Below are 27,090 nucleotides of genomic sequence, written 5' to 3' on the forward strand. Positions count from 1 at the left end.
ACAGAAAGCGAATGAAAGAAGCAAAAAGGAAAAAGGAAAAAAATAAAAAAATAAAATTCTGCCTAAATAGCCGTACAAATTTTGTTTGATTTCCCGAGTCTTTAATAAAATCTCCTAATTTTCTAACCATCAAGCTCTATGCGCAACATTCTGCAGAGACTCTCGTCCCACTTTTCACAGCTCCCGATCCGCAGCTTTAACAGGCTTTTCACTGTCTTCCGATTTGCCCTCAGTCACTTTTCCCCCACTCCAGCCGAGCGCGGCAAGTCTTTCCGGAAGAATTGGATGGGAGTAGTGGTAGCTGGCATACATCCAGTCTGCATCCATGGTGGAAAGGTTTTGAATCTGGAGTTTGAGCAGCGACTTGGCGAGCTCGGTGGAGTATCCGAGATTTACAGCAAACGCATCTATCACATTTTTCATGTTAGGACAAGTAAACGAGGGTTGGCTTTTGAGCTGGGGTGTTGAGGTAGGGAAACGCCTACCGGCTTCAAATTCAAATTTTCTGCTTAGGATGTTCATTAGGAGTTTAACCACGGCGTCCATTGGGGCGAGGGCGTCAGAGAATAGAATAAAACCGATCATGATGGGCATCTCGTTGATGAATCCAAAGTCCTGGTATAATGATTTGTTGTTCACAAAGGCAGAGAAAAGTGCAAAGATGTAGAACATATGGAACTAGAAGCCATAAATCCAGTTAGTCATGCGTCATTCATGTTTAAAGCAGCAGCCTCTGCAACATACCTGTGCAATTCCAAAAAGCTTAGTAGTATGGTTAAGACTCCAGTGGCCCAACTCATGTCCCAGAACCGCAACAACTTCCTCAGGCTCACTCTTCTCAATCAAAGTGTCATAAATGACAATATGCTTTTTCCACGGGAGCCCATAGAAATACGCATTGCTGTGAGCGCTCCTCTTACTACCGTCAATGACATGCAGCTCCTTGAGCGGGAAATTGAGTTTTCTGGCCAGGTCCTCTACACCAGTCTTCAGCTTTCCGGGTTCCAGGGGTGTCAGTTTGTTAAACAACGGCAGAATGGCAATTGGGTAGATAGTGATAGCGAATAGTTGGACAAAGATGCCAAAGACCCATAGGTAGTAGAAGAAGCTGGTGCCGGTCTTCTGGACGATTTTCAAAATTGCGCTGATGATCGGTGTGCCAAGAACGATGCCCAACAATTGACCCTTGAGCATATCCGTAACCCATAGTTTGAGCGTCTGCTTGTTGAAGCCGAATTTTTCCTCGACGACGAAGGTGCTGTAATATGAAGTTGGTAGGGAGAGGACAGTGGAGATCACATTGAAGGTAAAAACGAAAGCCAAGGTATGAGAGATTTCTCCGGTAAAACGCTTGGGCATGTAGCGAGAGAGGAAAAGGCCAGTTAAAGCCCACAATTTTGGCAGGGCATCGTAGTAGATGAATGCAAGGTTCTGGATTTGGCTATACAGGCCTGACACAAAGCCAAATTTGGCCTTTGCCCGTCCATATGCCTATGATAAACGTGAAAGATAATGTGTTAAATGGAAGATTTAAGATTTAACAGAGAACACATATATTTGTGTGTGTGACAGGGGGGTGGCTAGCGGAACATACCTGACTCTTATCAAAGACAGATTGCGAAACCTCCTCCGCTAACACCTTTGGCGGCTTCTTTTGCTGCAGGATCTTATACTGCCGTAACGATAGGAATCCTTCGATAATGTACTGTCCGACCGAAAAGCCCACGATCACCTTCTTCCAGGGGAAGAATGGGCGATCGAGCAGCAGAGCGAGTTGCTACACGGAGGAGCTTCCGATCAGTATGAGGGTCAAGAATGATAACTATGAGAGGCGATTTGACAACACACCTGAAGGACGTTCATGGCACCAGAATCCAGACTACCAGAGATGGGAAGAGGGCCACTGCCAGTAATGTTGACAGACGGATGGCAGCAGGCAGCAAAAAGCAGGAGGACTGTGTTGGAGTTGGAAATGTTGTTCAAATGCGGCTCCGCATGCCAAGAATGCCAAGCATGGCCCCAGCTCTTCCTTGTCTGGTGTTGGTGGTTGGTTCCTGCAAGCTGGCCTTCTTACATGTTACACAAACATACATATCTTGTTCGTTTGTCAATTGCCAGATCAAGATTACTAGTAGATTGGTTGATAGTCAAATGCTGAGGAAGAAACCCAGAATCCGTAGACAGCTATCTATGCATTTATTCTTGCGTTGAAAACAATATAGCCGGTGCCAGTCGCATCTATGATTCCCCTGTAACGTTGAAGTCTACTCAGAGTCTCATGCAATAAGTAAATGTCAATTTGCCATTTCATCATCGTTGTCCATGCTGTCATCACTCCCCGATTCTTCGGCTTCCTCGTCCTCATCCTCATCCTCATCCTCGTCGTCTTCGCCTCCCTCGAGCTTCAATCCATAGTCATCCTCAAAAAATTTCAGACTGCGCACTTCCGGTTTGTATCCAACACCTTCGAAGCCCCTCTTGATAGTCTTTAGAAATGGTCAGTATAAATTTATATCCTAGACATTTATAAACGTGAACAAGTAAGAAAGTAAAAAAGCAGGCAGAAGGAAGAATAACAGAACATCTATTTCTCACCTCTTCAAGCACCCTACCGCAAGCAACTATGATATCAGACTTGCCAGGAGTAAAAAGGGGCAAGATAAAATCCCTTAAAATCTCCTTGATCTCCTCAATACCAATTTCCCTAACTTTCCGCAGTAGCTTCTCCTGGTAGTCACTGGGCAATCCCCGGATGACCTGCCGGACAAAACTGGCCAGTGCCGTACTAGCTTGCGTTGTCTCCTCATTGACGAAATCAAGCACGATGCTGCTGATGGCGCCCTCGAGGGCCATATGTGGGTCGAACTGTTCCGCCCCAGACAAATGGTTTTCGACAATTTTCTTTCCCTCCTCAAAGGCCCTGTATACATTGGGGGATCGGTACACTTGAAATTGGAGAAGCCCGGTATCCACGTCGTGTAGGAATCGAGAGCCATAAGCCAGCCCCGTGCCGCGGATAGCTACCCACAATGGCCCTTCCACCGCATTCATATAGGCAATGGTCACCATAAGGGCCGGGAGTTTGGGATGGTTGTAGGAGTCCAGACCCTTGGCGCTGGTGAGTACAAAGGAGGAGTCAATGGTCGTCATCGGAACGATATGCGCCATGGTCCCCGGGTTTTTGGCCACATCTTTCAGACGATCTCGTAGTTGTATGATCGGACTGAGTGGCTGAGTAACATCCAGTCGACTGACGAATGGCCCCCACGATGATGAAGGGTTGCGCAGTTTATCCATATCTGCGATGACAAATATTCGGAAATTTTCGAATCGGAAGAGCTGCTTCCTAATGATTTCCATTCGGGCCACAACGATTTCAGGGTTTTGCTCAAGCTGGCGTTTGGTACGTTTCAGATATAAAGCTCTAGTTAGAGGTGTCATGGCACGGACAATTGACTCCTGGGTGTGTGAGACCATCGTTTGCACCGCATCTACCATACGACTCCCATTCCGCTTAGCATCTGGAACATCAGAGAGCAACCGAGTAGTGATGGCCTTCAACCGCTCCACGTCAAATATAGATTCCCATGAAAGTTCGGTGATGTAGGATATGATAGCATCATACTTGTCTGGTTCCGCTTGGAAGCTAATGACGAGCATCTCAGGGTTATGATGCCCAATGTCCATATTATATGAAACTGTGTCCTGCTCCAGTTCGACAATGACTTGCTCAAAGGGAATTTTTTCTCCATTTCGAAGAACAGGAAGGTTGAAGTAGGCTTGCATGTATACGGCTAGAAGCGGACGCAGTTCTGCTGGCACAGATGTGGTTGAGATATTCAGGAAGATCTGGATGAAGTTGCTGGCGACGTGCTCAAAATGAATGAACAAAGGCGAATCCGGCGCATCCGCATCGACCAGTTGTTGAATTCGGTTATTAGGACGACCGGTGCTAAGAGCAAGTCCCGATTTTGCTGTTGTTGTCTTGATGAAAGGAATGGATTCCACCCCAGGAATTTCGAATTTGGTCAGTTCTCCCTGAGGTATAGGCTTGTCGTTTGCGGCCTTGGCCTCCTCCAACTTTTCTGCTAATTTTTTTAGGCCTTCCTCTCCAAGAGCTCTCTTCCGTTCTGCGATTCTGGATTGTTCGTCCTCCTTCAATTTGGTGGCAAGTTTGGAGGACGGCACTCCTAGTATTGACACATGGGGGGCCTCGGATATCCATTGTTTGATGAACGCGCGCCATTGGTGGTCGTGCCACTTTTCCAACTCATCGTACTCGTGAAGACTTGCAACGTGGCGAAGAGTAGAGCCATCCCGCTTGCCGAACAAGAAATCGCAGATTACATAGTGCGCAAAAGGGGAGACCGAGGACTCAGTGGAGAATTTCCAGCTCCGACGTTGCCTTCGCACACACTCCTGCATATATTCCACATCAATCTCGTTTTGCATGGCCTCTTTTAACACCTCAAAGAAGCGCCGCTCGACCTGCTCAAGCTTTTCGGTGGCTACGCTGGTGAGGGTGAAAGAGATTTCGGTTCGAGGCGTCTGGGATGTGGAGTAATACACAGCGCTTGTGAGATGTTCTTTCTCCACAAGGGTGTTTTCAAGGATCGTCGCGGAGGAACCCGCAAGATAGAGAAGAACCACATCGAGCGCATCACCTATAGATAGTTAGCTGCAATGCCGAGAAGGGATATTTGTAGAGCACTCACTAAGGAGGGTATCACTGCAATCCGGACCAAGAAATCGAATCTCAATCTCGCCGAAAGATTCATCTGCTTCGGGGAATTCAACTTTCTCTACAATCGACCTCTCTAGAGGGGGTATTGGTTGCGATTCCATCCAGGGTCTTCTGAAGGGGTCATTAGGGCTTGGGATCACGTCAAGGACCGTGCTCTCAAATACATTCAGAATTTGCAACATGTTGTCGTGGTCAACTTCTCCCGTAATGATTAGGCAGAGGTTTTTCGGCTGATACATCTTCCTGTGGAATTCACGGATACGTTCGGCTGTCAAAACCCGGAGTTGTTCCATCATTCCACCAGTTTCGTAACGGAAGCCAATGCCTTCTGGATACAGCAGGCGTCGGCATTTCAAATCTATCAATTCAGATGATTTATTCTGTACGCCCTGCATTTCCGAATAGACCACACCTGCATCATTGCCCGTACCGTCAACATGGTACACTTCAGTATAGCATCCGGCATCCGTTAAAGTGGGATCAATGATATGCTCAAGGTAGACGGGCAGAATTTGTGCAAATCCAGCCCAGCCCGCAGTATACAACGTGTATGCGGTGTGGTCTGTAGAAGTCCAGGCATTTGTATGGGAATAGGCTCTAGTAGCAAGCTTATCAAGGAACCCTTTGTATTGATAGTTTCTAGATCCCATAAAGCAAAGATGCTCTAAAGTGTGAGGTGCACCAGAATCATCAAGAATCTCTGTGGCAAGAACAAAATACCCCGAAACCTTTGGGCCTTTCTGGTCAATGACCACCACCTTCATTCCCGTCCTCTCGGATTCATACTGGGTGAAGTAGTTGGGAGAATAATCTGGCTTAAACCTTTGCAGAAGTTGAAAATAATTCTTTTTCTCAGGGGAAGCCATTTTGGCTCGAGACACTAGCCTTCTGGAGTGAGGGTTGTTGTAATAATTCGGAAAGAATGGTCGTTTCGAGCACTAACAGCTGTCAGCGCAACCCTCGATGGATCCGTTATCATGAATACAAATTTAACTAAACCCAATAACAAAACATGACAAGAGGTATTGCAAGTAATGCCATCATCCGTCCCGTTTGAAGCTGCAGGGGATGCCGCAAACGCACATTATAGCTCAATGCTATGAGTGTAGCAGGACGGAGACAGCTTTGCAGCGAAATTCACCAACACGAGGACAAGGATAACCAGAAGAGGAAATCAGTTATGGGTTCAGCGGGGGAAAATCAGACATGTTCAGGTTGATAGTATATAGAGGGTATTTGAGGCCCAGATCCAGGGACATCAGAGTTGGCAATTGGGGGTGTAGGTAGGATCAGATAGTACTACTCAACATTCCAGGGACACACTCTTTTATAAACTCACATTAACGATCGTACTCCAGGGAGTTTTGCTAACAAAGGAAGACACTGCGCCTTTTATTCAATTCGTGTCGGAGAGGAAAGGCTTTTTCGTTGAATAGCGGGGGAGTAGTTGATTGAACTTCCCTAAATGTTACCCAGTAGGCAAAAGAGCCCGCACCTCTTGTGTAAGAATATGAACATACAAAGAAGTTCAAAATAGTCAACCTGGGAACTGTGTGTTGTTGAGTATTTGAACAGTTCCCACACGAGGCTCGGGCTTATCGTGATATTAATATCAAAACCAATAAAGTGAGGATCCAAGCCTTGGCATTTGAGATCCACTGAGAGACACTGGTGGATTTAAGTAGCCAGCAATCTATTACGGAGAGCAAAGCCAATTAACGAGAGCTTCGAACCATGAGTTTTTTTGTTCGTTTATAATTCACACGCAGCTACCCGTTGACATTTACTCCGGAGTGTGTTGTTGGTGATCGCACAACCGAGTTGCTTTCCGCATGCCAGCACCGCCAGCTCCTGGTTCACCCAGTACAGCAGGCAGTGCCCAGACGCTTCGAAATGGCCCCAAAGATCTCCGATGAGGCTACCTGTCGAGCTATTTACAATTTTCTGACCGATGGATCGTTCCCCGAGGAAGAAAGCATTGTTTCCGCGGAATTTGACTCTACCGCAGCTGCTAAGGAGCTCCAACAGATATGCAGAGCAAGAGAGGAGGTTGAGGTAGAACTCCATATGAACTCGCTGGACAACAGTTGATGCCATGAGTCCTAATTCTAACCTTCTTCTACTAGAACGAAATCGCCTCTCTTAGCCGAGAAACAGCGTCAAACGTGGATGGATGGATATCCCAGGCGAAACAGCTCCATGAGGACATTGAGCGGTCAAGGTCGGCGGCGAGGGAGATTGTTCGACAACATGAAATTGGGCAGCAGCTTCAAAGTCAGGTTATGGATGCTTCTAAGAAGGTTGAGCTGCTGGAGAACGAGATCACTTTCAACGAGATCCTGGCGAGAAACCTGGAGGACGTCCGAACTATCGACTATCGCATATCTTCTGTACAGATGGCGATTGAGCAGGATGATTTGGAAACTGCGACTGGACTTTTTGAAGAGATTGAGATGCTAATGAAGACTACGGGTCTGCCCCCGACTACTCCTGTCCTCCGTGTACTGTCTGGAAATGTGACAGGTTTGCGCACTGCCCTTGTGTCTACCGCACAGCAAAAATGGAATTCGTTGGTTAAGATTGACTCCAAATTGGGCCAAATGACCGTCGTTACTGGCAATTCTGGTGCGTCTATTATGCCACCTTTCCTTCCTCTACTAACTTATTTTGACTGATTTCGCAAGCAGAATCCCCTTGCAGCCTAGGCAAGGTTCTCACCACCCTTACAAAGTTGGACATGCTAGACTTCATTGTGGATTCATTGTATCGCGATATTTATTCTTATATCTTAGATCCAGCTCTCTTACCACCTGGAGCAGCAAAAGCCTTGACCATCTCGCGTGATGGAGGTTCGATTCGACTGCTGCCCCAACCTTCTAACGCAAAACCCGTTGACATTTTTAATAACCTCATACTGTTTTTAAAATATCTTCGGGAATACCTACCAGCTACGATCACAGATCTCTTGAATGCGAAGCTAGCCCCACCGATGATTTCATCCCTCGTTTCGAAGAAGTTGTTACCTTCCATTCCCGCAAGCGTTGACGGGATGGGAGAATTTCAGGTGATATTGGACCATACCCTTAAATTCCAACAAGCTTTAGATGGACTTGGCTGCTCCGGGTCCACTGAATTAGCGTCGTTCACGCAACAAATACCTCGAATATGGCTCAATCAACGACGAATCAAATCTCTGGATGAAGTCAGGGTTGCATTATGTGCCAGCCCGGGTGAGACGCGTAAGGTGGAAAGGGTAGAAACAGAACAGGTGTCTCAAAAGGACAAAGTATTTGCTCAAAATTCTGACGATTGGAATGCTGGATGGGCCAGTGACAATGAAGAAAGCAACGACGCCAACACTCAAAAGGAACCTGTCAGCCAGGAGGAGGATGATTTTAGCGCTTGGGGCCTTGACGAGCCTGATACGCAAGAACCAGAGGAGCAAAATAAGCCGGCCATAGAAGGAGATGGAGACGAAGACGCTTGGGGCTGGGGTGACGAAGACGAGAGTGCGGGCCTTCCTCCGGAAGCATCTGGTTCTGGGAATCAAGCTTCAGCTCATATGAATGGAGGCCATGGAGACGGAAAAGATTCCCCTCTTCGAGAAGTTACATTAAGCGAGTTCTACACTATCACGGACATACCGGATTCCATCATGAGGATAATTTTGAACCAAATCTCAGATTCCGAGAAGCTGGCATCAGCCGAGTAAGTTGGTCCAATTCTATTCTAGAATCGATCTTGTTTCTAATTATCCTATCCAAAAGATATTCAAATATTCCTATCGCTTCGTCCGGCCCAGCTCTGCTCTCATTCCCCACTTTAGTCATTGCGATGTTCAAGGCCTTGGCACCCATGTTTTACTCTCAAAGGTTCAGTGGCGGCCAAATGTTCTTGTACAATGACAGCATGTATTTTGCCGAACAGCTGCGGTTGTTGATGGAGACACATAATCTCTCCAGATTACAACCCGATGTTGAAACTCTCGAACGATTTGGGAAGATTGCCTACAGCAAGGAAATGCATTCGCAACGCACAGTATTGTCCGATCTGCTGGATGGGAGCCAAGGATTTGACAGCTGCGCAGTGCAGCCATACCTAGGGGAATGTGAAAACGCAGTCAGCGCAACAGTTGATCGAATGCGACATGTTCATAAAGAATGGCAGTCTATCCTGTCACCGTCCGCACTTCTCCAATCCGTCGGTTCATTGCTCTCAACCGTCATTAACAAAATGATTCTCGATATCGAGGACTTGAGCGATATTTCAGATGCTGAATCACAACGACTTACTGAATTTTGCAACCAGATTTCTAAACTCGAGGATCTGTTTCTTCCGGAATCTAAACCTGGTCAAGATATGGCGAGTGGACAAGCGGAGGTTGTTCCCATGACAGCGTTATATGTCCGGAACTGGCTAAAATTCCAGTATCTGATAAATATCCTGGAAAGCTCATTAGCGGACATCAAATACCTATGGAAGGAAGGTGAATTGAAACTCGAGTTTTCATCGGAGGAGGTAACCGACCTGATTAGGGCGCTTTTTGCGGATTCAGACCATCGGAGAAGAGCAATTGCTGAAATTCGCAAGGCTTAATGAATATCGACATAGATAATGTATTCATAATTAATTTAACGGACGATTGTTCCTCAGTCAGACTTCGTTTAAGCTTATTGTATTCTCATTTATTTGTCTTTTGGCCCTGGAGGTTTCTCCATTGAAGCTTCTGTTGGCGGGATTAGGATGCGTTCGCTGGATTTGCACTCTTTGCCGTTCCGGCCACCGTAAAAAAAAATCCCACACGACTAAACTCCGCATAACTTTGAGACAGTTGCAAGGAAAACATATACATACTGGAAAGCTGGGAAGTAGGCCTTGTTATTACGTATATTTCGAAAAATGGACGGGCTAGAGGATGGCCCCCTTGATGCTAGCACAGCCACGTCGCAGAAACCCCAGAGACAAGTACGCCTAAAACTCACTTCGCGGCATGAAGACATAGCACTTCCAGAAAGCACCGGGCCAATTCTAGTGCCTACCGGTACGTTCTTGCGCAAAACTACACCTGATCTCTTGTGAATTAGCACCATTTTGACTAATGCTTTGTGTGTTGTGTGTGATTTTGCCCCACGGAAGGTCTACGCCGATACGCTCTATCGACTCTGGTGAACAACCTGCTGGAATCCGAGAAGCCAATTCCATTCGAGTTTTTAATAAACGGAACATACCTACGAACGTCTATCGACGAGTATTTAACAGCAAATGGTATTTCGGCTGAGACAACACTCGACGTCGAGTATGTTCGTGCGCTCGTTCCGCCGTTGCATGTCGCTTCTTTCCTTCACGATGACTGGGTGAGCGCCGTGGATGTCCTTTCGGACACCTCGATAGCTGGAAGCAAATCTCGAGTAAATGCAGGCCAGGAGAGGATATTATCGGCAAGCTATGACGGATTATTGAGAATGTGGAACATGTCTTCAGAGACAATTGCTTTATCGCCAGCTGCACGCGAAGGGGGACATACGGCTTCAGTCAAGTGCGCGAGAATGGTCTCGCCAAGCCAAATAATATCGTCCGGGCTTGACCGTACAGTGCGATTGTGGAAATACACTGAAAGCGAAGACGGATTCTCAGCTTCGATTACTCCACAACTGGAACTATATGGGCATAAAGGCAGCGTGGATTCAATATCCATGCATGCGCAATCACATCGTATCCTCTCTGCCTCAGCGGACCATTCGGTAGGATTCTGGTCGACCAGAAAATCAGAAAACCCCGCAGCTCCTGAAAGCCTGCTCCCATCAAATACCTCCCGAAGCTCGAAGAGACGAAAGCTCAATTCGTCCGTTTCCGTTCCGCAACGTGGCCCACTCGCGTTATTCAAGTCGCATACCGCCCCTGTCTCCGCTGCTATATTTGATGCGAAGGACCCTACTGTCGGCTACTCCACGTCATGGGACCATTCGCTGCGCACCTGGGATCTGGTCACCGGCACCCTAGTCGACACACGTACGGCCTCCCACTCGCTCCTATCAGTCTCACATATGCCTGAGCTCAGCCTTCTTGCCTCAGGGACCTCCGCTAGACATATCACACTAATAGACCCGCGCGCCTCAGCGACAACGGTCTCAGCACTAACGCTCAGAGGCCATACGAATGCCGTCGTTTGTCTGGCTCGCGATCCTGATAGTACATATGGATTGATTAGTGGTAGCCACGATGGTACATGTCGGATATGGGATGTGCGGTCAACCAGGACAGACAAAGACGGGGTTATGGGTGAGAGCATCTATTCGATCCCAAGGAAGAGCGTGGGAGGTGCTGGAAAGCGTGTTGGCGGGGAGGGTGTCAAGGTGTTTGATGTTTGCTGGGATAAGTCTGTGGGGATCGTTAGTAGTGGGGAGGATAAAATGATACAGATTAATAGGGGCGAAGGGGTATTGCCGAACGGAGGCAGTGATAGATAGTTTGCCCGCCTGTTCCCTCCTAGGAAGATGAGTGGGCAATGAGAACAAGTGTTAAAATATTTTGGAGTTTATGCTCTTCATGAAGGGCTCCTTCCTTCTATTTTATTCTCTAGATGTACACAATTAAGTTGTCATTAATCCCCAGAAACTAATTTTTTCTATTTTCCCAAATCTATGTTATAGTATACAATTGAGAATTTTAAACGCCATTTACAAGACCCCACATATAACATACAATATATCCAAATAAGAAAGAGACGTCCCATATAATTTATTACCTTGGACCCTTGAGCCCAAGCCTTCTGTCCAACTTATTTAGTTTGATCGCCGTTTTGATCTATAAACCATCGTTAGCAATTAGTAAAAGATCCCGCCCATGTCTTAAACTGCGCTGCCCGTCTACGCATGCCAAAGGCCAATAAAATTCAAACGGAGAGCCCAAAAAAAGAACCAAGAATAATAGCATATAATCCATACCTGTGACCTTGTATTTTGTCCGCGAACCGGCAAGCCCAGCGCATGTCTCCTGCCCCGAACCGTCCCAGTATCCTTTAAACGTCGAATATCATCCAAGATCTGTCGTCTGAGGTCGTTTTCAATCTTCATTTCCGATAATGCTGCTGTCAAACTGAGGACCTGTTTGTTCGCTAGATCACCGATTTTCGCTGTCTCGTGCACGTAGAAGCGGGCCATGAGCTTGTTACATGTCAGGGGACCGATGCCGAAGAAGGATTGGAGCGCTTGCTGTTTCCTGGAGTTAGATTATAGTGACTTTTTTAAATATATATATATATATATATTAGACGGTCCCATTTGAGGAGGTTACTGAGCAGGATAGTGCGGGCAGTTGGGTTTGCTTGCCTTGACGAGCTGTCGCTCGGGGAAGTTGATGCCGAGAATGAAGACCTTTGAGAACGTATTAGCAGCGTTTGGAGTGGGCAATTGAGTTGGCGAGAATGCAAGAAGACGTGATTTACTTACCATTTTGGCTATCGGCAACAGCTAGTTGTTGGTGTCGATACCGCAGCACAATTGCGTCCTGGATGTTTCGTCAAATGATGGAGGTGGATTTATCTGCGGAACAACATTGACCCGGAGGATACGCCATAATTACTACTAATAGCATAGTGTTCGTGCTAGCACAGGTAAATAAACTGGAGATGGCAAGCTGGCCTCGTTCTTGTTTTCCTTCTTATTTGTACCTAGATTATTGTAACCATGGCGCCTTTGAAGCGTCTTTTCTTCCTTGCCTCTCTAGTCTTCGTGGGCATCATCCTCTTCCTTGGAAAGAATGCAGAGGCTAAAGGGCCCAAGATCACCCACAAGGTTTGTTTTTAAGTACTCCCCCAGGTTGAGTAGTGGGACTAATGCTTCGATATAGGTTTACTTCGATATTGAACATGGAGACAAGCCAATGGGCCGGATTGTAGTCGGACTTTATGGGAAGACAGTCCCTAAGGTGCGAAGATCACACTGCATTATACTTCTCATTTGGATTGTTACGGTTATTGGCTCACCTAACATGTAAACTTGGTGTGTGGACAGACTACGGAAAATTTCCGGTAAGGGGCATATTTGCCGTCCAGTCAATATTCCAAGATCAGTAAAGCTAACTGCTCTGAAGCGCATTGGCCACAGGCGAGAAGGGATTCGGTTATGAAGGCTCTACCTTCCACCGAGTTATTAAGGACTTCATGATTCAAGGAGGCGATTTCACCAAGGGTGATGGTCAGTAGAGATCCTTCCCGAGAGACAATGCACCCATACTACATTTTCATACTAATAATTGACAAAAGGTACTGGTGGAAAGTCCATCTATGGCGAGAAGTTCGCTGATGAGAACTTCAAGCTGCGACACACCAAGAAAGGCATTTTGAGTACGTCAAGTTATCCCAGGCCAGGAGCCAGACGGGTCCTTTCTGTTGATATCAATTAACATATATATCCTTTTAGGTATGGCCAATGCGGGAAAGGACACCAACGGTTCTCAATTCTTCATCACAACTGCGGTCACTAGGTATGCAGCGCCCTGACAACTCCAACATTCCAAGTGCATGTACTTACAATTTTTTTAATCCGCAGCTGGCTCGATGGGCGTCACGTCGTCTTCGGCGAGGTTCTCGAGGGCTACGAGGTCGTCGATAAGATCCAAAATATCGAGAAAGAGCCCGGGGATCGACCCAAGGATGCCGTGAAGATAGCCAAGTCCGGGGAACTAGCAATGACCGAGGAAGGTAATAGCCATGATGAGATCTAGCTCATCCTTCTGAATTGCTTGGTGAAAGAAAAGAAAAGAAGAGAAGAAAAAGGAAGAAAAGAGACCAAAATCCAATGTTTTTCCCTTCTTTTTCATTGCTTATTTTTCATGCTAAAGTGCAAATATATATACAAGTGATATTTGTCATTCTTTAGTTTTCTAAACAAGCATTTGCTGATGCTCTAATTCCTTTTCCAACTCATCTATCAAGGTCGACCTGGACTCATCGCACAATTGACCGAGAAACTGAAACAATAAACATGACGGCGAGCGAGAAAACTAAAAAGGGAGACTTGTCCAGTGTTCTAAACATCCCCATGTGTGCGTATTCCAGGGCCCCGGTCCCAGCAGAAGAGTGGAGGTTGTTTGCCATTAAATGCCCTTGCGTTCGCTCTGCCGCCCGTTTAGACCCCGTTTATTATTTTATCCAGTTACACAGTATTAATCTTCAAGGAATCTCTAGATCGAATGAGAGACGAGGGTAGCTGAAAGAGGGAGGTGGAACAGTGTGTAAGGTCGTGTCGTTGACCCATAGACATATCGAAGGAGGTCCCCTGCCGGTTTTAACCTCGTTGGATATGGGTTTTTCTTGATTTTTTACCGAGCCCACAACCAATCCATAAAATCATCCGCTGGACAAATATGTGCAATCTTGGGTGGAGTCTTACTTTCTCCCATACATACAAATACATCATCCGTTTCACTACGCGTGATTCCAACTCTAGATGTTGCTTGAGATGATACCATTCCTCATTTACTGTCCTGGAGACGTGCTCGCCGCGTTCTGCCGAATCTGTGTCACTCAGATCCCATATCTCAAAGGAATAGAGTAGGTAGGGTTGAATACTTATCGTTTCTCTGTTGCGCGAGGTTACGATATTATGTATCCTAAAAGCCTTTGATGCGGTGTTACAGCTAGACCATTTGCAGGCCTAAAAGAGTCTATCATTTAGACCCCACATAGGACGGTTGGCCATCCAATGTGTGAGTCTATTCTTGAGATCTTTGGAAACAGGATTGTGTCGTCTTCTGCTCTGCACTCGGTTATTCTGCAGCACCTAGTCCGTGCGGAAGGGTTGGTACTTCTTTCTGTCAAAACGTTCCTGCTGATGATGCCGCTATCATTTGGCAACAGGCTACGACCCACAACCTAGTTTGTAGATGCGTTTAGGAATTGTCAGAATGGGAGCCTCTGTTGTTTGTCTGTCAGGACATCCTAGGCATAATTGCTTTGTCTTAAAACTCCAAAACACGCCGTGGACAGCTTCATTGAAGCAACTTGTTCTCGGCGATGCCAATGACGGACAATAGATGCTGCAAGTGAGACAACCCGCCATATACAATTCAATTGAAGAAGAAAAGGTGCATCGTCGTCCGAATGTCGGGCTCAGACCAGTGGACAACTTTGACCTCACAATCGAATCAGATTGTATGGCATGTCAAACAGCGATGTTAGCTCCTCTTGTCACCCATGAATTAGAGAGATTTATCATAGGGACAGACAGAAACCAACTTCAGAGACAGTCTTGTTGCTAACCTGTACTTGTAACCAAAATGTAATGAGCAAAGTGTTTTGCTACTAATTTTCAGGGGGTGGTTGAAAATTCTGCTTTCGCAAGCTTTATGTCCGCCACAATAGCAGAGGGCTCTTTCAACAAAACCTTTCGACTGGCGATGGATAATGAGTCTGCTGCAATTGCCAAAATCCCCCATCCTATTGACGGGCCAAAATACTACACCACTGCACCAGAAGTGGCGACAATGGATTTTGTAAGATTCCTCACTTCAGCGGTTTGCCAGTTGTGTAGCAACTAATGTGTTCTGCAGGCTGGCACCATCCTACAGATACCTCTTCCTCAGGTTTATGCCTGGAATTTATACATTGATAGTGCAGAATACATACATCATCATGGAGGAAGCTCCTGGGACAAAGCTAGAGGATGTGTGGGATCACCTTCCCCTAGAAGATAGAATCGTTATCATGAAAGATCTACTATTGATCGAGAACAAGCTTCTTTCAGTTTCTTTCAGCTGGTACGAGCTCCTGTTGAACCCATTGAAATGGATTTGAAGCTGATCTAAGAACCAGTTATTGAAATCTCTATTAGTCCCGCGAACCAATCCCTAACATAACAGCCGCCCCGGATATCGTCGCACCTACTATTTAGCACACCGATCTCCATTCCGGCAATCTCTTCGTAGATAACGGTCACATCACCAGCGCCATTGACTGGCAGGGGGCTTGGGCTGGGCCTCTGTTTCTTGAAAGGCGTCATCCACGACCCATTGATCATCATGGCGATGTGTTTTGAAGCTCCCAGTGAATTTTAAGGATCTTGTGCCAAATGAAAAGTCCCGGTTAGGGAAACAGATCCCTAGTTCTATTGTTCTTTATCTTTATGAACAACAAACAGCAAAGATCAACCCTCGTTTGGACCAAATGCTTCGCTTAAAGCTAGGGAGGATAAGATGTGTGATCCTATAACCTTCGTCAACAACACATGGGATGACGATTTACTTCCTCTAAGAGGGTCACTAATTAACGTAGAAATGTAAGTGAGTGTATCATCCCCTAAAACATCCCCCTAAGCAAAAAAGAGAAAATCCGTTTATGATGTATGGGAGACCATGTCCTAACTTTTACTCCAGACATTGGCCTAAGCTAGGCTTTAACTTTGTTTGTCCGATTCGCTTTACCGAGGAGGAGCTTCAAGCACGCACAAAGGATGGTAACGGAGGGTAACGGATGGAGTGATGTCCAAGAGTTTTGGAGGTCTGTAGAAGTAATTGTGACTCGTGATGGCTGGACCACACACGACTCGTATGGTGATGCAGCGACTCTCTTTTCAGAACTCAGGGACTTCGGTTTGAGAAATATGGTGGAAAAGATAGGAAGGACTTCGAGGCTCAACCGAAATGGGTTGAGAAGTTAAAATGACACAGACGTCAAAGAGTTCGGATCATTCTTTTTCATCTTAACCACCTTTGCTCCAGACGGCTTCTCACTTCTGAGTAGAATGTCTCCCTCGTCCATATACCATGCATGTTGAGCGCGGTTTTCGGCTAAGTCGTCCACATCGCTTTAAGTGAGCAAGTTATATGAACCCTCTCCGATTGATGCCACTCCATGTGTCTTATGTGGCTATGTCTCGGGCTCCCCTCTGGAAAACGATGAGAGGGCCAACCGTGTTTTGTCTGCTAGCAGAACATTGTCATCCAAAAAAAAAAAAAAGGTATGGAAGAGGCCTTGATACCAACCATCCTTAGCCATCTACCTGGTTCCATAATTACCAACCCTTATCTGAATTCGGTCACTCCACCAAATCAGATAGGAGTTCAGTATCAGGAGTAAACACTGACGCTTCTCCATCTCCACAGCTCTTGCGTCGCCCATTCAGATATACGCAAAAATAACGTCCTCTTTGGTCCGAAAGGCTGCGGTTCACTAGATGGCTCGGGCGCTATACACCCAGTCCTTTTATCCCAGTTCATCTTGGTGGACATCGGAGACTGTCTGAGACGCAACTGATAGTATAGTTCCAATAAACTACGAGTTGGGGGCTGGATTGAAGAACGAAAATATCCATCTACAATCACCATGACTTTATTTGCACTGGCCCAGGTCAGTCTTGACTCTGAATGAAAACATTTGCCATGGACCATATATATAATTCTACCGCAGACCTGGTGAAACATGTCAAGAATCTACGTGATAGACAGCCCAATCACTGGCCAGTTGAAGATCCTGTCCCAAAGGCAGAATTAACCAGTGCGAATTGCACGCGGAGGGAAAATTGAAAGGAAGAGCATGGTAATCCAGTGCACAATAACTACGAAATTTTACTAGATTGTCTCCCCCTAACTATTATTTGCCCGCTGAACATCAACTGCAAGTACAGTACATACTATTAGAATGCTGAGACTAGAATTGAGTAACGAATAAAATTTCCGACACCATAGTTTCCAGTTCCGCTCAGTCTACACCCCGGCTGACCCTTACTTCCATCGTGGAGTCTACTCTCATTTGACATATCATCATCTGGAGTGATAAACGTACAGACGCAAACAAGGCAGAACAGTGCCTTGTTATACGTTATTGGATACTTTTCAATCGGGCCGTTTCCACGTGGACTAGTTTTTTTATATCTACTTATGCTGTTCCCAAGCCAGCCAGTGTGATGAAGCCGGTGACATTGACGTTTGAGAAGAGAGGGAAATATATATATGTGTACATTTACTTGGGTCAAATACATTCCCGTGACGAATATATGTATCCGTATTCCTGTCGCTATATGTCCCGTAGCTTCCAGCCAGGGCATTCTAAGCAAAGGTAACACAATCCAAATCCTTATAGCTGGCAGTCAGCCAAGGTTTCTAGGTTCGAGAAATCAGATAGCGACGTCAACCCATGTCAAGTCAGCGGGGAACGCAATCGAATTGACAACCTCCTGGGAGCTCCTTATCCTCGACTAGCCTGAAAGGAACAAAGGAGCCAGAAAGGCTTTTGAGAACATCCCGGAATGCACACTCGATCATATCTACTTATCGCGATAATGGCGCTGCCCACCTGCCTGCCTGTCTGACTGACTTACATGCGACGAGGATCAAGAATGTTGGGCTCAACGATATTCAAGAAGCATACAGAGGAGCTCCAACGGCTGGTTAAAATTGGTATACATTCTGAATTTCTTGGCTTAACCCAGTTTATTGAATACAGGTATATCCAGCATGCTTATTCTCCAGCAAAGCCTACTTGATTACTGCAGGTATTCAGAAAGTTTAGTACTTGGTATAAAACTGTGTGGATCCTTTCAGGCGCTTTTTTCGCATGCTTTCTTTGATGCTTTTCCCTAGCCTGCCTTCCCAACCCTTTATCGCGATGCTCATATGAACGGGAAATGATAAAAATCCATATATGTTTATCACATGGCATCCTGGCGGAGACTATATGAGCAAGAACCTATTCGCAATGCTTCATTATTTCCCCTGGAAGGAATATGTATGGTACCATCTCATGCAACGAGGTACTTAGCAGGTGTCTACCCTGCATATATACTATGCATGTGCAGTAGATGCAAAGGCACGAGGAAAAAAAAAAAAAAAAATTTAATCTTCTATAGCCGATAGAGACTTCTTCGTGCTGTGTACTGCAGTTGCAGTCCATATAGACATGCTCTACATACAAGTGATGCTGGACCTGGCTACCGACATATTTTTCCTAGCGCAGAGTTCAATCCAAGCATGAGCCAGGAACCGAGATAAATTAAATCGGCCAGTCTCATCCCTTTTCAAGGCCTCCGTTTACTTGATGACTTAAAAGGGAATCATCTCCAAACTTGCCTTGTACCCGTAGATGTGATAAATACATGCCGCTTTCGGCAATGATGAAGCGCATCTAATTATCCAAGTAGCAGAATAGGGGCCCACAGAATCGACTAAATATTTTATCCTGCCACTGATGGAGAATTATGCTTCGCAACGAGAAGGCAGCCTCCCACTCGACCTTAAATGGGTACATTCCTCCTCTTTTTTGCCATCCCCGGGGGTATTCAAACTCCCAACACGGCTGGTAATCGCTGATCCCACAGGGAAGCAATGAAGGTAGTTGAGTGGGGATGATCATCATCTCAATGCGTTTGCCTCGGGCCCACGGGTATTGAAAATCTCCTCCTTCAGTGTTTCACAGGCCGTGCATGAAGTGGATGTACTGCACTCTGTACATGGGTGGCGCTTTGAGGAACCTACAAAAGGCGCCGCCGATGTTGCTTTTATTTCCCCCTTTGGTCGCTCTCAGGGACAGAAACAATGAGGGAGGGGAAATAAAGAGATATTTAGAACAAGGAGTGGTTGGAGTGCAATCGGCCAACTCCATAGCATATTGCATCACTTCCGTCTACGGCCCGCTGCGAGTACGGCCCCTTTTGAGATAAATGACCTGGAGGATTTTTGTATAAACGCAAAAACTCTACTGGCTCTGTATCAGCTCCTGTTTATTATTATTCACAGTTCATTTCATTCTTCTCTGGCGGTTTTTCATCTCTGTTCACTATTACTAGCATGTAGGAGAAAAAAGTAGAATGAACCAAAAAGCCAATTCGAGGATATCTAAATAAATGAAATACATCCACGGTTTGGCACCTTATTATTCCCTAAGCACTCACCTGTAGTTGCACAACCCAGTATTAAATGCTTTATTTTCGAGACCGCCGCAGATAGAATATATTGACTTTCGCCCATCAAATTGCTTGCTTAAATAATCTCATTCCTTTCAGGGTCAGTTCAAACCACAAGTGAGCATAATTCCTTCTCACAAATGCCCGACAGACCTGAAATCCAAGCGCCATGGGTCGCTGATGCGACAGCGGCCGAGATGGACTTCCTTGACTCCTCCTTTTTCGCGAGCAAGCTGGGTCAGAAACACCTTCCAACTCCAACTGAAGTTGCCGTGTGTTCGCCAGATTTCCGCATCAACCCCCGATCCAAACCAGTCAAGTTCGAGCATCTTGGGCTTATTGTCAAGTTCGGTCCTTGTGTGGTAGTTGAAGAGGCTATATGCCTTCGTATGCTGCGAAAAACCCTTCCTGAAAAGGTCCCTGTTCCAGAGGTGTATGGCTGGAGAGTAGAAGAGGGTCGCGTGTTTATTTACATGGAGCTTATTCAGGGAGAAACCTTGTATGATCGATGGGATCACCTAAACGACCAAGGAAAAATATCGATTTGTGCTCAGCTGAAGGAGATTGTTGCGGTTCTGCGGCAGCTTGAGCCAGACCCTTCAGACTCATTTATTGGCATGTGGGATGCTAGGCAATCTATGCATTAGTCTTTATAATTTGTTTACTGACATGAATCGTAGGATCTATCACTCGTCGATATTTACTCGACTACGTCTTCCAGGCGATGCCATCAGCGGGGCCATTCACGACCGTCAAAGAGTTTAATGACTGGTTTTCCGCATTGCCTCAACAGCAGCTCCCCGATTCATTGAAATACAAGGACCCTTATCGGGAGTTTTTGCCGGATGATGGAACAATCAGGTTCACTCATGGAGACTTGCACCGCGGCAACATCATAGTTTCCCGCACAGATCCGCCGCGTGTCGTGTCGGTAATCGACCGGACACATGCTGGCTGGTATCCAGACTATTTGGAGTATTGCAAGGCTCTATACACATCTGATTACAATGGGGAGTGGCGCAATACCTAGATACCAAGATTCTTAGAACAGTACCCAAAGGAATTGCTGTGTTCTCGGAATATGTCATGCAGATAGGAGCTGTGTGAGCAGAAAACAGAGAGGATAAGGGCAGCTGGTTGAAAGACAGTTCGATCCCCTACTGGGTCCTGCTTCCCAACAAATGGCGTAAACTAATCGCCAGCGGTTGAGAATCATCCATGGGGAAATACCAACGAAGAAAAACGATGTCTCCCCCGCACACTTGATCGCGGAAACCCTTCCGTGTGATGTCGGTACAAGACGCACTGAAAGTGCCCCGTTTATTGGCCTCTTCCCCTACGTGCCCGCTGCCTGACGTCTACCGCCCAACTCTTGGCCCCTCCCGAGTGGCTGCAACCCAATGCCATGAGTCGGAGGATCGCGCTTGGACTGCACAATCTGGATTGCGCCGGCGTCCAGGTACTGAAGGTGGACAAGGTGACGAACATATTCCATCGTCCCCTCCTGGCATCTTTTGTTCCTTATCTGGGATGTCTAGAATTAGCACCCTGCGGCGGGTCAGATACTGATTTGACTCACATCATCAACGGGGCCGAGGAAGTTTTGGCTGATTCTTGGTGGGGGAACCTGGCCGGCTGCAAGTTCCACAGCACCCTTTGGAGTGGAATCCTTGCTTGGAGCGTCATTTGCGGCGTCGACAATGTACTGAGAGTCGATCTGCCCAATTTCGTACCTTGTGTGAGGCTACTAGGTCAAGGCGGGGGAGGAGTTCCGCTTGAACTCAAGTTGGTAACCAGCCATAGGGGCGCCTATAACGTGAATAAGCGACCCCAAATCCTGGTTGGTAGCAGAGGGGATGAAAATCGCAAAATGTGCACGCTGAGTGGCTGCATTGCTGTCTAAATAAGGGATACAGTACGGGGCGCCATCGCTGAAGAGGGAAAGGTTAGGGCAGCCTGAATCCTGGCAGGGACAGCATAAGGAAGGGGAAAGACAGCTGTGGATATTTCAAAGAACAATGGCTAACGATGCTTCTTGAAAAAGGATACTTTGTCGTTCAGATTGAGATGAATATTTGAATCTTCCTGAATAGTAAGTATTTGACACTTACTTCGAGTCAATGCCGTTAAAAGGGATAGATGCATGCATCCATTCTAAGATCATTACAAATTATATATATGATTCATTGCAACTAGTATTAGCGGGCGCAGCACTGGTTAAATAGTTAGGTCTAGTGTTAGGGATGCCAACATGTATCAGTGTCACTGAACACAGCCTTGGAAGAGTGACTATGGTCGTGCCTTCACTTATTCCCCCGCCGCCAGCTGTGGGAGGGCCATGGTACTTGAAACTGCAATTCTATATAATGATATCAATTTAGTCTAAATTTCGTCTAAAACATTTTATTTTTTTATACCAGTCAGCGATATACAGACGTAGTTTTCAGTGATTTTTCAAGTTACAACTAAAATTGTCTATTACATTTAAAAAAATCATTTCTAACTAGCATATTCTCTGTATTCACATATACATATACTCTTGATGTCGTATTGAAGATATTCAATTTTTCATAGATACCAGTCATATGGAACACTCATTATCACCATTATAGACTGCCCACTATGTGCAGGAAGACAACTCACCTTAAGTGTATCTGATGTTTACAAACCAAACCTTTCGCCAGAAATAGCTAAAGACTAAAGCTGGGATGAGCAAACTCTACCAGGCCCCCGGAACCCTTCGTTGCCAGTTTGGCCCGCCTGCGAAGGGCACCAACGTGATAGACTAGCAGCGGTTGACTCTGTCTTCTTCCCCGATTCGATCACTTTCTTTTATGCAATCGTCAATGATCGAACAAACCCTCCATCCCAGGCTCCCAGCTTGGTGCAAGCGAGTGAAGTTTGAAGTTTCCCCGACACCCGAACGACAAGACACACACCGCTAGGGTCGATTGGCTGCTGTCACGGCAAACAAAGGAACTCATCCATCAAGGATCTAGACCAAAATTGAGTTTATCCATCCAACATGCCGTTGCATGGGCCGCTGGAGCGGTTGATCTATCTCCCGGCCGTATTTCAAGTCGTCGACTTTTGGCTCATCCAATTGATGGCGGGTTAAGTTCTTAGAGCGTCTGCAACTCCCTTGCTGGTAGTCTGATTGTCTACTCTTATTAACTACTTAACAATTTATATATTAACCTGTTGAATCGGCCACACGTCCGCTGCGTGTAGCCTTTGGGAGGCGGTCGAAAATTGCTTCCACCCGCCAGGGAGAGCCGCGAATATTCCCAGGAACCGGGAATCTCGAGAGAACTCTGCTGAAGACTTTCATGTACAGCCATGTCACGTACATATATTGTAACACACAACGGTTGGTCGAGCCGACTGATCGAGGCTTGGAGGCGCTCTTGGGGCCGCTGGTTTTCCACACTTCTCCGCCTCTCCAGTTCTTTCAGGGTCTTTGTTGCTCGGACGTGCGCCGTGTGCAGGAGAGTGCAGAACGAAAAAAAGAAACGAAAGAGAAGGAAAGGAAACAGCATGTGCCGAATGGTACACAGATTTGTTGTCCCAAGAATCTCCCGATCTCATTCATCCACTCTTTGCCCCTTCAACTTAGCCCTGGCCATTTTTCCCTCTTGTGCTGCGGGCTGTATCGTTCATTATTAATCAATCAGTATTAGATAGATCGAGTATTCCTCCAGTCGCCGTTTGTCTCCATGACTTATGGGAGATATACCGACTTGAACTATCCTTTTGGATCATTCCTTTTTTTTTTTTTTTTTTTTTTTGAGCTTTCAGGAGCCCCTTTTTCCGAATAGCCGGGCTTATTTTGCTTTCAAAGAGCAAGGCCAACTAGCTTCAAACCCATGGGAAACAAATTGCGTCTACGGACCACGCATTGACATCACGGTGACGATTAGTGAGTGGGCAGACGAAAATTATTGAGTCCTGAGCGGCAGGCCTTTTATACCCTCAAGCTCTCTCTTTGCCAAACCTTGCAGCCACTGATCAGCGGGAACAGAATCGAGAGAGAGTGGACGTTCGCCATACTTTTGTTTTACAGCAAAACCTTACCCCCTCTTCTCGGGCGAGATATAGGTCGCATCGTGCTATAATATAAGTACGCTAAGAACCTTGTCATTGAATGGCCGTTTAAGCAAGATTCTGTTATCTGTGTCTTTAGTGTGAAGACTAGAAGACTAACTACAAATCATAGCAGAGAAGTAACGGAAAGTCCAACCAACACCAAATTATGCCTCCCAGGGCTCGGAGGGGTCGACTATCGGAGCGCCGTGCCGCTGCAACCTCAACGGGAGCCGGTAGTGATGCGAAACCCAGTGAGGTATTCCACTTTGTCAGCGTCAATCCATCCTCTGAATTTCAAAAGTCCGAAAACAGATCTGTGATCCGTTCGCACGCCAGCAAATATATCTGGCGTCAGCATCGGGCTAGTCGTACAGATGGCAACAACCCCAGTTCTAGCACAGTGAAATCTGTTCCCTCACGAAAGCAACTTTTAATCGCTTCAACCTCCTCGTATGGTGCAGCGAAGGAGACGCCATGGCCATTATCATCGGACGGTACCGAGGGCGAGGAGCCTGTCTTAACCCTTGCTCCTCCCGATGAATACAATATGTCTCCCTCTGATGATGAAGATACGGTAAACTCTCTGGAGATACAGCCCGTAGATAACGAAGTTGACAACAATGGAGGCGTCTCTAAGTTTGCTTCGAATACCCAATTGGCCCCATCGAGTATGGAATCAGCAGCAGTTATATACGCAGACGAAAGGAATACGATGCCCGGTCCATTTAACCAACTCATGGCGTTTATCGGGGAGCCGACAAATACATTTCCTTCCATGCTTGGAGGTTCCACGGTTAGCAAGCTGATGCGGTACGGTAAGCTTATCTCTCTTCCTTTGCTCTTTCTTTCTTGGAAACGACCTATAAAGCAGGCCGTATATTCAAAATGAGTTCATATCTGACAAAGGCAAATTTAGCCATTTTTGATCTTTGGCCTGGTCTTGTACTCGGTGCTGGAAACAGAAAATGGACACAAGAAGATGTAGCGCAATCCTGGCTTCCCCGAGCAATGAGTCATCCAGCCTTATTCACCGCATTTTTGTACGGAGCCGCAGGCCACTTGCAGACTCGGCAACGGCTAGAGATTGCAGTCATAGCACCGCAGACGCGCGAGGAGAAGCTAGAGCAGATTGTTTGCGAGACGGAGACCATCAAACAGCTGAATAAAATGATGCTTGACCCGCAACAAACCGCCCTTGACGAAGTTATCCTAGCAGTTCTGTGTATGGCTTTCAATAAGACCGACTACTCCAAGTGGACATCTGACATCGATCCAACTCCCAAGGCCCCCTTGCGCAATCTCCAGTGGCTCCAGGTTTATGGTGGTCTATCACTCAATGACCAGCACGTCAAAGGACTCCTTGCACTGATCCAGACGCGCGGCGGTCTGGATCAGCTCAAACTGCCAGGGTTGGCAGAAACCCTTTCGGTGTGAGTAAATTCCCTTCCCCTTGACACTCGTTTCCTTTTATATTTTGATTGCGCACGTGAGTCTCACCATCCCTTCCAATAGGTCGTCTATAATGCTCTCCACCAAATATCTCGCGAAGCCCCGCCTCCCTTTCTTTCCAATTTTTAAAGATAGTACCTCCGGCAAAACGCCAAAGTGGCCGAATCTCTCCTCACATACCTGCCCTATGCCTATTGACATAACAAATCCCGCCTCGAATATCCAACCTAGCCCCGCCCCTTATCGCCTCAACAATAGTAGTAACAATGCCAAGGGTATCAACACCAGCAGTAACACTGAGACCACCAGCCCAGGCGACATATTCGCGCGATCTAACATCCCCACAGCCCTGGCAACTGTCCTACGCCAAATCCAGAACTATAGCACAGTCGTTAACTTGCACAGCCAGGGCCTCCTCCCCTATCTAGAGCTCGCCGTAATTGCCGATCGGCGCAACTGGGTCCAATATGAGCTCTTGAGCCTGAAGTCCATAAACGAATTGAAGGAAGAAACAGAAGTTGTCGGTCCCAGCAGCCCTTCCTCAATAAGCCAGCAGCCCTACAACTACAAAATCTACGAACCCCTCCGACTCGCTGCGTTGATATACAGTATGCTGGTGATTTTCCCCTTGCCACCCGCCAAACGACCCTTCCCCCGCCTGTGTCGGATGTTGAAAGCGGCGCTCGTAGCCGCGGACATCGAGAACATCACCACCGACGATTCTTGTAGGAATTACCACTGCTGGACTGGAGCGGCAGAGATGTTGCTGTGGGTAACGATGTTAGGAACCATGGCGGCGAGGAATACACCAAGTGAAGACTGGTATGTAGAACGATGTAGGGATGTGATGAGGTTTGTTGGGGTTCGGAGCTGGGAGCAGCTTAAGGCGGTAATGATCACGGTTATGTGGATGGACTGTGTGTGTGATATGGGTGGGATGGCAGTGTGGCTTGAGGTGGGTGTTGGGAATTGGAGTGATATTGAGAGCCAGCACAGGAGAGTTGGAAACGGGAGTGGAATTCCGCTTGCTGAAAGGGATTGGCTGGTTTGATATACGAGCGTGGATCGGGAGAGACTGGGAACCCTATCTGGTGTGGATTTCTTCCCATGCCGGATTCTTATTTTCCGTTGACTATACTATTTCGGCGGGCAATTTATAATGGACATTTATGTATTGCCCAGTTTTGAATTTGGAAAGGGGCACTTTTTTTTTATTTTTGGGAGCTGCTGACATGTGTTCTACTACGGAGTATTTTCGGGCGGGTCCGTTTTTGCTTTCTGGTCCTTCCCATTCCCATTTCCACATCTCGTCTCCCAAGTACCTGTATATTTCTTTGAAAAATGCCTTGATTATTATACCCCATTAATAGACGAAAAGGGGTTCCCTACTTCAAGACACCTGTTGTCGCTTTCGTTATTACCTCGAACATGTAACGCTGTTAAGTTCGGTCAAATGAGAGATAAAAAGGAAATTGGTCACCACAAGTTGATCTCCCTGTGAACAAGTGATGTCATTTCAACTTGTGAATGCATTTGGCAAAGCCTCTGCTTGCATTATTCCGAACCGCCTCGAGAATTTTCCTGGATATATATTTATAGTTCCGCTTCAAGCTTATGCACCATGGGGAATGAAAGATAGCAGAAAGTGAAAGCGCGTCTTGAGTACTAACATACATAGTATTCAATATATCAAACAATTGAAGAGCGAAAGGATAGACATTGAGTCAAAGCACTGGCTACGAGACGAGGTCGGTCGGGATGCCGAGAAATTAGTCACATGATATAATTATCGGCAATCCCGCTTCCAAATCCTGAACCACCATGGGGAAGAAGTATACAAAACACCAGATTGCTGACAGCTGCTCTTAATTCTACAAAAGGCGAAGCCATGAAAGAGCAGTGACTGCCCGTGAA

General features: G+C 46.5%; 10 protein-coding genes across 10 annotated transcripts; 6 read left to right on the forward strand and 4 right to left on the reverse strand.

Annotated features, from left to right (window-relative positions):
- Positions 1 to 174: 174 nt before the first annotated feature.
- On the reverse strand, positions 175 to 1,863 carry HCAG_04210 (CaaX prenyl protease; the record flags this gene model as incomplete). Its single annotated transcript, XM_001540320.1, has 5 exons — positions 175 to 407; positions 486 to 678; positions 745 to 1,491; positions 1,595 to 1,777; positions 1,858 to 1,863. 5 exons carry the CDS (start codon positions 1,861 to 1,863, stop codon positions 175 to 177), a joined length of 1,362 nt encoding a protein of 453 aa, XP_001540370.1.
- Positions 1,864 to 2,294: 431 nt separating this feature from the next.
- Positions 2,295 to 5,610, reverse strand: HCAG_04211 (conserved hypothetical protein; the record flags this gene model as incomplete). Its single annotated transcript, XM_001540321.1, has 3 exons — positions 2,295 to 2,486; positions 2,596 to 4,664; positions 4,716 to 5,610. The coding sequence occupies 3 exons, from the start codon at positions 5,608 to 5,610 to the stop codon at positions 2,295 to 2,297; spliced, it is 3,156 nt and encodes a 1,051-aa protein (XP_001540371.1).
- Positions 5,611 to 6,637: 1,027 nt separating this feature from the next.
- Positions 6,638 to 9,340, forward strand: HCAG_04212 (predicted protein; the record flags this gene model as incomplete). The annotated part of the gene is made up of 5 exons (XM_001540322.1): positions 6,638 to 6,799; positions 6,871 to 7,369; positions 7,429 to 7,593; positions 7,693 to 8,452; positions 8,512 to 9,340. The coding sequence occupies 5 exons, from the start codon at positions 6,638 to 6,640 to the stop codon at positions 9,338 to 9,340; spliced, it is 2,415 nt and encodes an 804-aa protein (XP_001540372.1).
- A 303-nt stretch (positions 9,341 to 9,643) lies between these two features.
- On the forward strand, positions 9,644 to 11,211 carry HCAG_04213 (conserved hypothetical protein; the record flags this gene model as incomplete). The annotated part of the gene is made up of 2 exons (XM_001540323.1): positions 9,644 to 9,785; positions 9,881 to 11,211. The coding sequence occupies 2 exons, from the start codon at positions 9,644 to 9,646 to the stop codon at positions 11,209 to 11,211; spliced, it is 1,473 nt and encodes a 490-aa protein (XP_001540373.1).
- A 274-nt stretch (positions 11,212 to 11,485) lies between these two features.
- On the reverse strand, positions 11,486 to 11,904 carry HCAG_04214 (putative mitochondrial 37S ribosomal protein SWS2; the record flags this gene model as incomplete). The annotated part of the gene is made up of 2 exons (XM_001540324.1): positions 11,486 to 11,548; positions 11,689 to 11,904. 2 exons carry the CDS (start codon positions 11,902 to 11,904, stop codon positions 11,486 to 11,488), a joined length of 279 nt encoding a protein of 92 aa, XP_001540374.1.
- A 525-nt stretch (positions 11,905 to 12,429) lies between these two features.
- HCAG_04215 (peptidyl-prolyl cis-trans isomerase A) lies at positions 12,430 to 13,623 on the forward strand (the record flags this gene model as incomplete). The annotated part of the gene is made up of 8 exons (XM_001540325.1): positions 12,430 to 12,537; positions 12,593 to 12,670; positions 12,757 to 12,773; positions 12,836 to 12,939; positions 13,008 to 13,088; positions 13,165 to 13,228; positions 13,294 to 13,445; positions 13,604 to 13,623. 8 exons carry the CDS (start codon positions 12,430 to 12,432, stop codon positions 13,621 to 13,623), a joined length of 624 nt encoding a protein of 207 aa, XP_001540375.1.
- Positions 13,624 to 15,091: 1,468 nt separating this feature from the next.
- On the forward strand, positions 15,092 to 15,780 carry HCAG_04216 (predicted protein; the record flags this gene model as incomplete). The annotated part of the gene is made up of 3 exons (XM_001540326.1): positions 15,092 to 15,238; positions 15,296 to 15,412; positions 15,637 to 15,780. 3 exons carry the CDS (start codon positions 15,092 to 15,094, stop codon positions 15,778 to 15,780), a joined length of 408 nt encoding a protein of 135 aa, XP_001540376.1.
- A 4,001-nt stretch (positions 15,781 to 19,781) lies between these two features.
- On the forward strand, positions 19,782 to 20,671 carry HCAG_04217 (predicted protein; the record flags this gene model as incomplete). Its single annotated transcript, XM_001540327.1, has 2 exons — positions 19,782 to 20,256; positions 20,322 to 20,671. The coding sequence occupies 2 exons, from the start codon at positions 19,782 to 19,784 to the stop codon at positions 20,669 to 20,671; spliced, it is 825 nt and encodes a 274-aa protein (XP_001540377.1).
- Positions 20,672 to 20,977: 306 nt separating this feature from the next.
- HCAG_04218 (predicted protein) lies at positions 20,978 to 21,570 on the reverse strand (the record flags this gene model as incomplete). Its single annotated transcript, XM_001540328.1, has 3 exons — positions 20,978 to 21,175; positions 21,221 to 21,358; positions 21,556 to 21,570. 3 exons carry the CDS (start codon positions 21,568 to 21,570, stop codon positions 20,978 to 20,980), a joined length of 351 nt encoding a protein of 116 aa, XP_001540378.1.
- Positions 21,571 to 22,666: 1,096 nt separating this feature from the next.
- Positions 22,667 to 26,227, forward strand: HCAG_04219 (predicted protein; the record flags this gene model as incomplete). The annotated part of the gene is made up of 6 exons (XM_001540329.1): positions 22,667 to 22,754; positions 22,873 to 23,190; positions 23,498 to 23,550; positions 23,858 to 24,542; positions 24,644 to 25,157; positions 25,240 to 26,227. 6 exons carry the CDS (start codon positions 22,667 to 22,669, stop codon positions 26,225 to 26,227), a joined length of 2,646 nt encoding a protein of 881 aa, XP_001540379.1.
- Between the last annotated feature and the right edge of the window lie 863 nt (positions 26,228 to 27,090).

The sequence above is a fragment of the Histoplasma capsulatum genome, genomic scaffold (genome assembly GCF_000149585.1).
Source record: "Histoplasma capsulatum NAm1 scaffold_4 genomic scaffold, whole genome shotgun sequence".
Lineage (NCBI taxonomy): Eukaryota > Fungi > Ascomycota > Eurotiomycetes > Onygenales > Ajellomycetaceae > Histoplasma > Histoplasma mississippiense.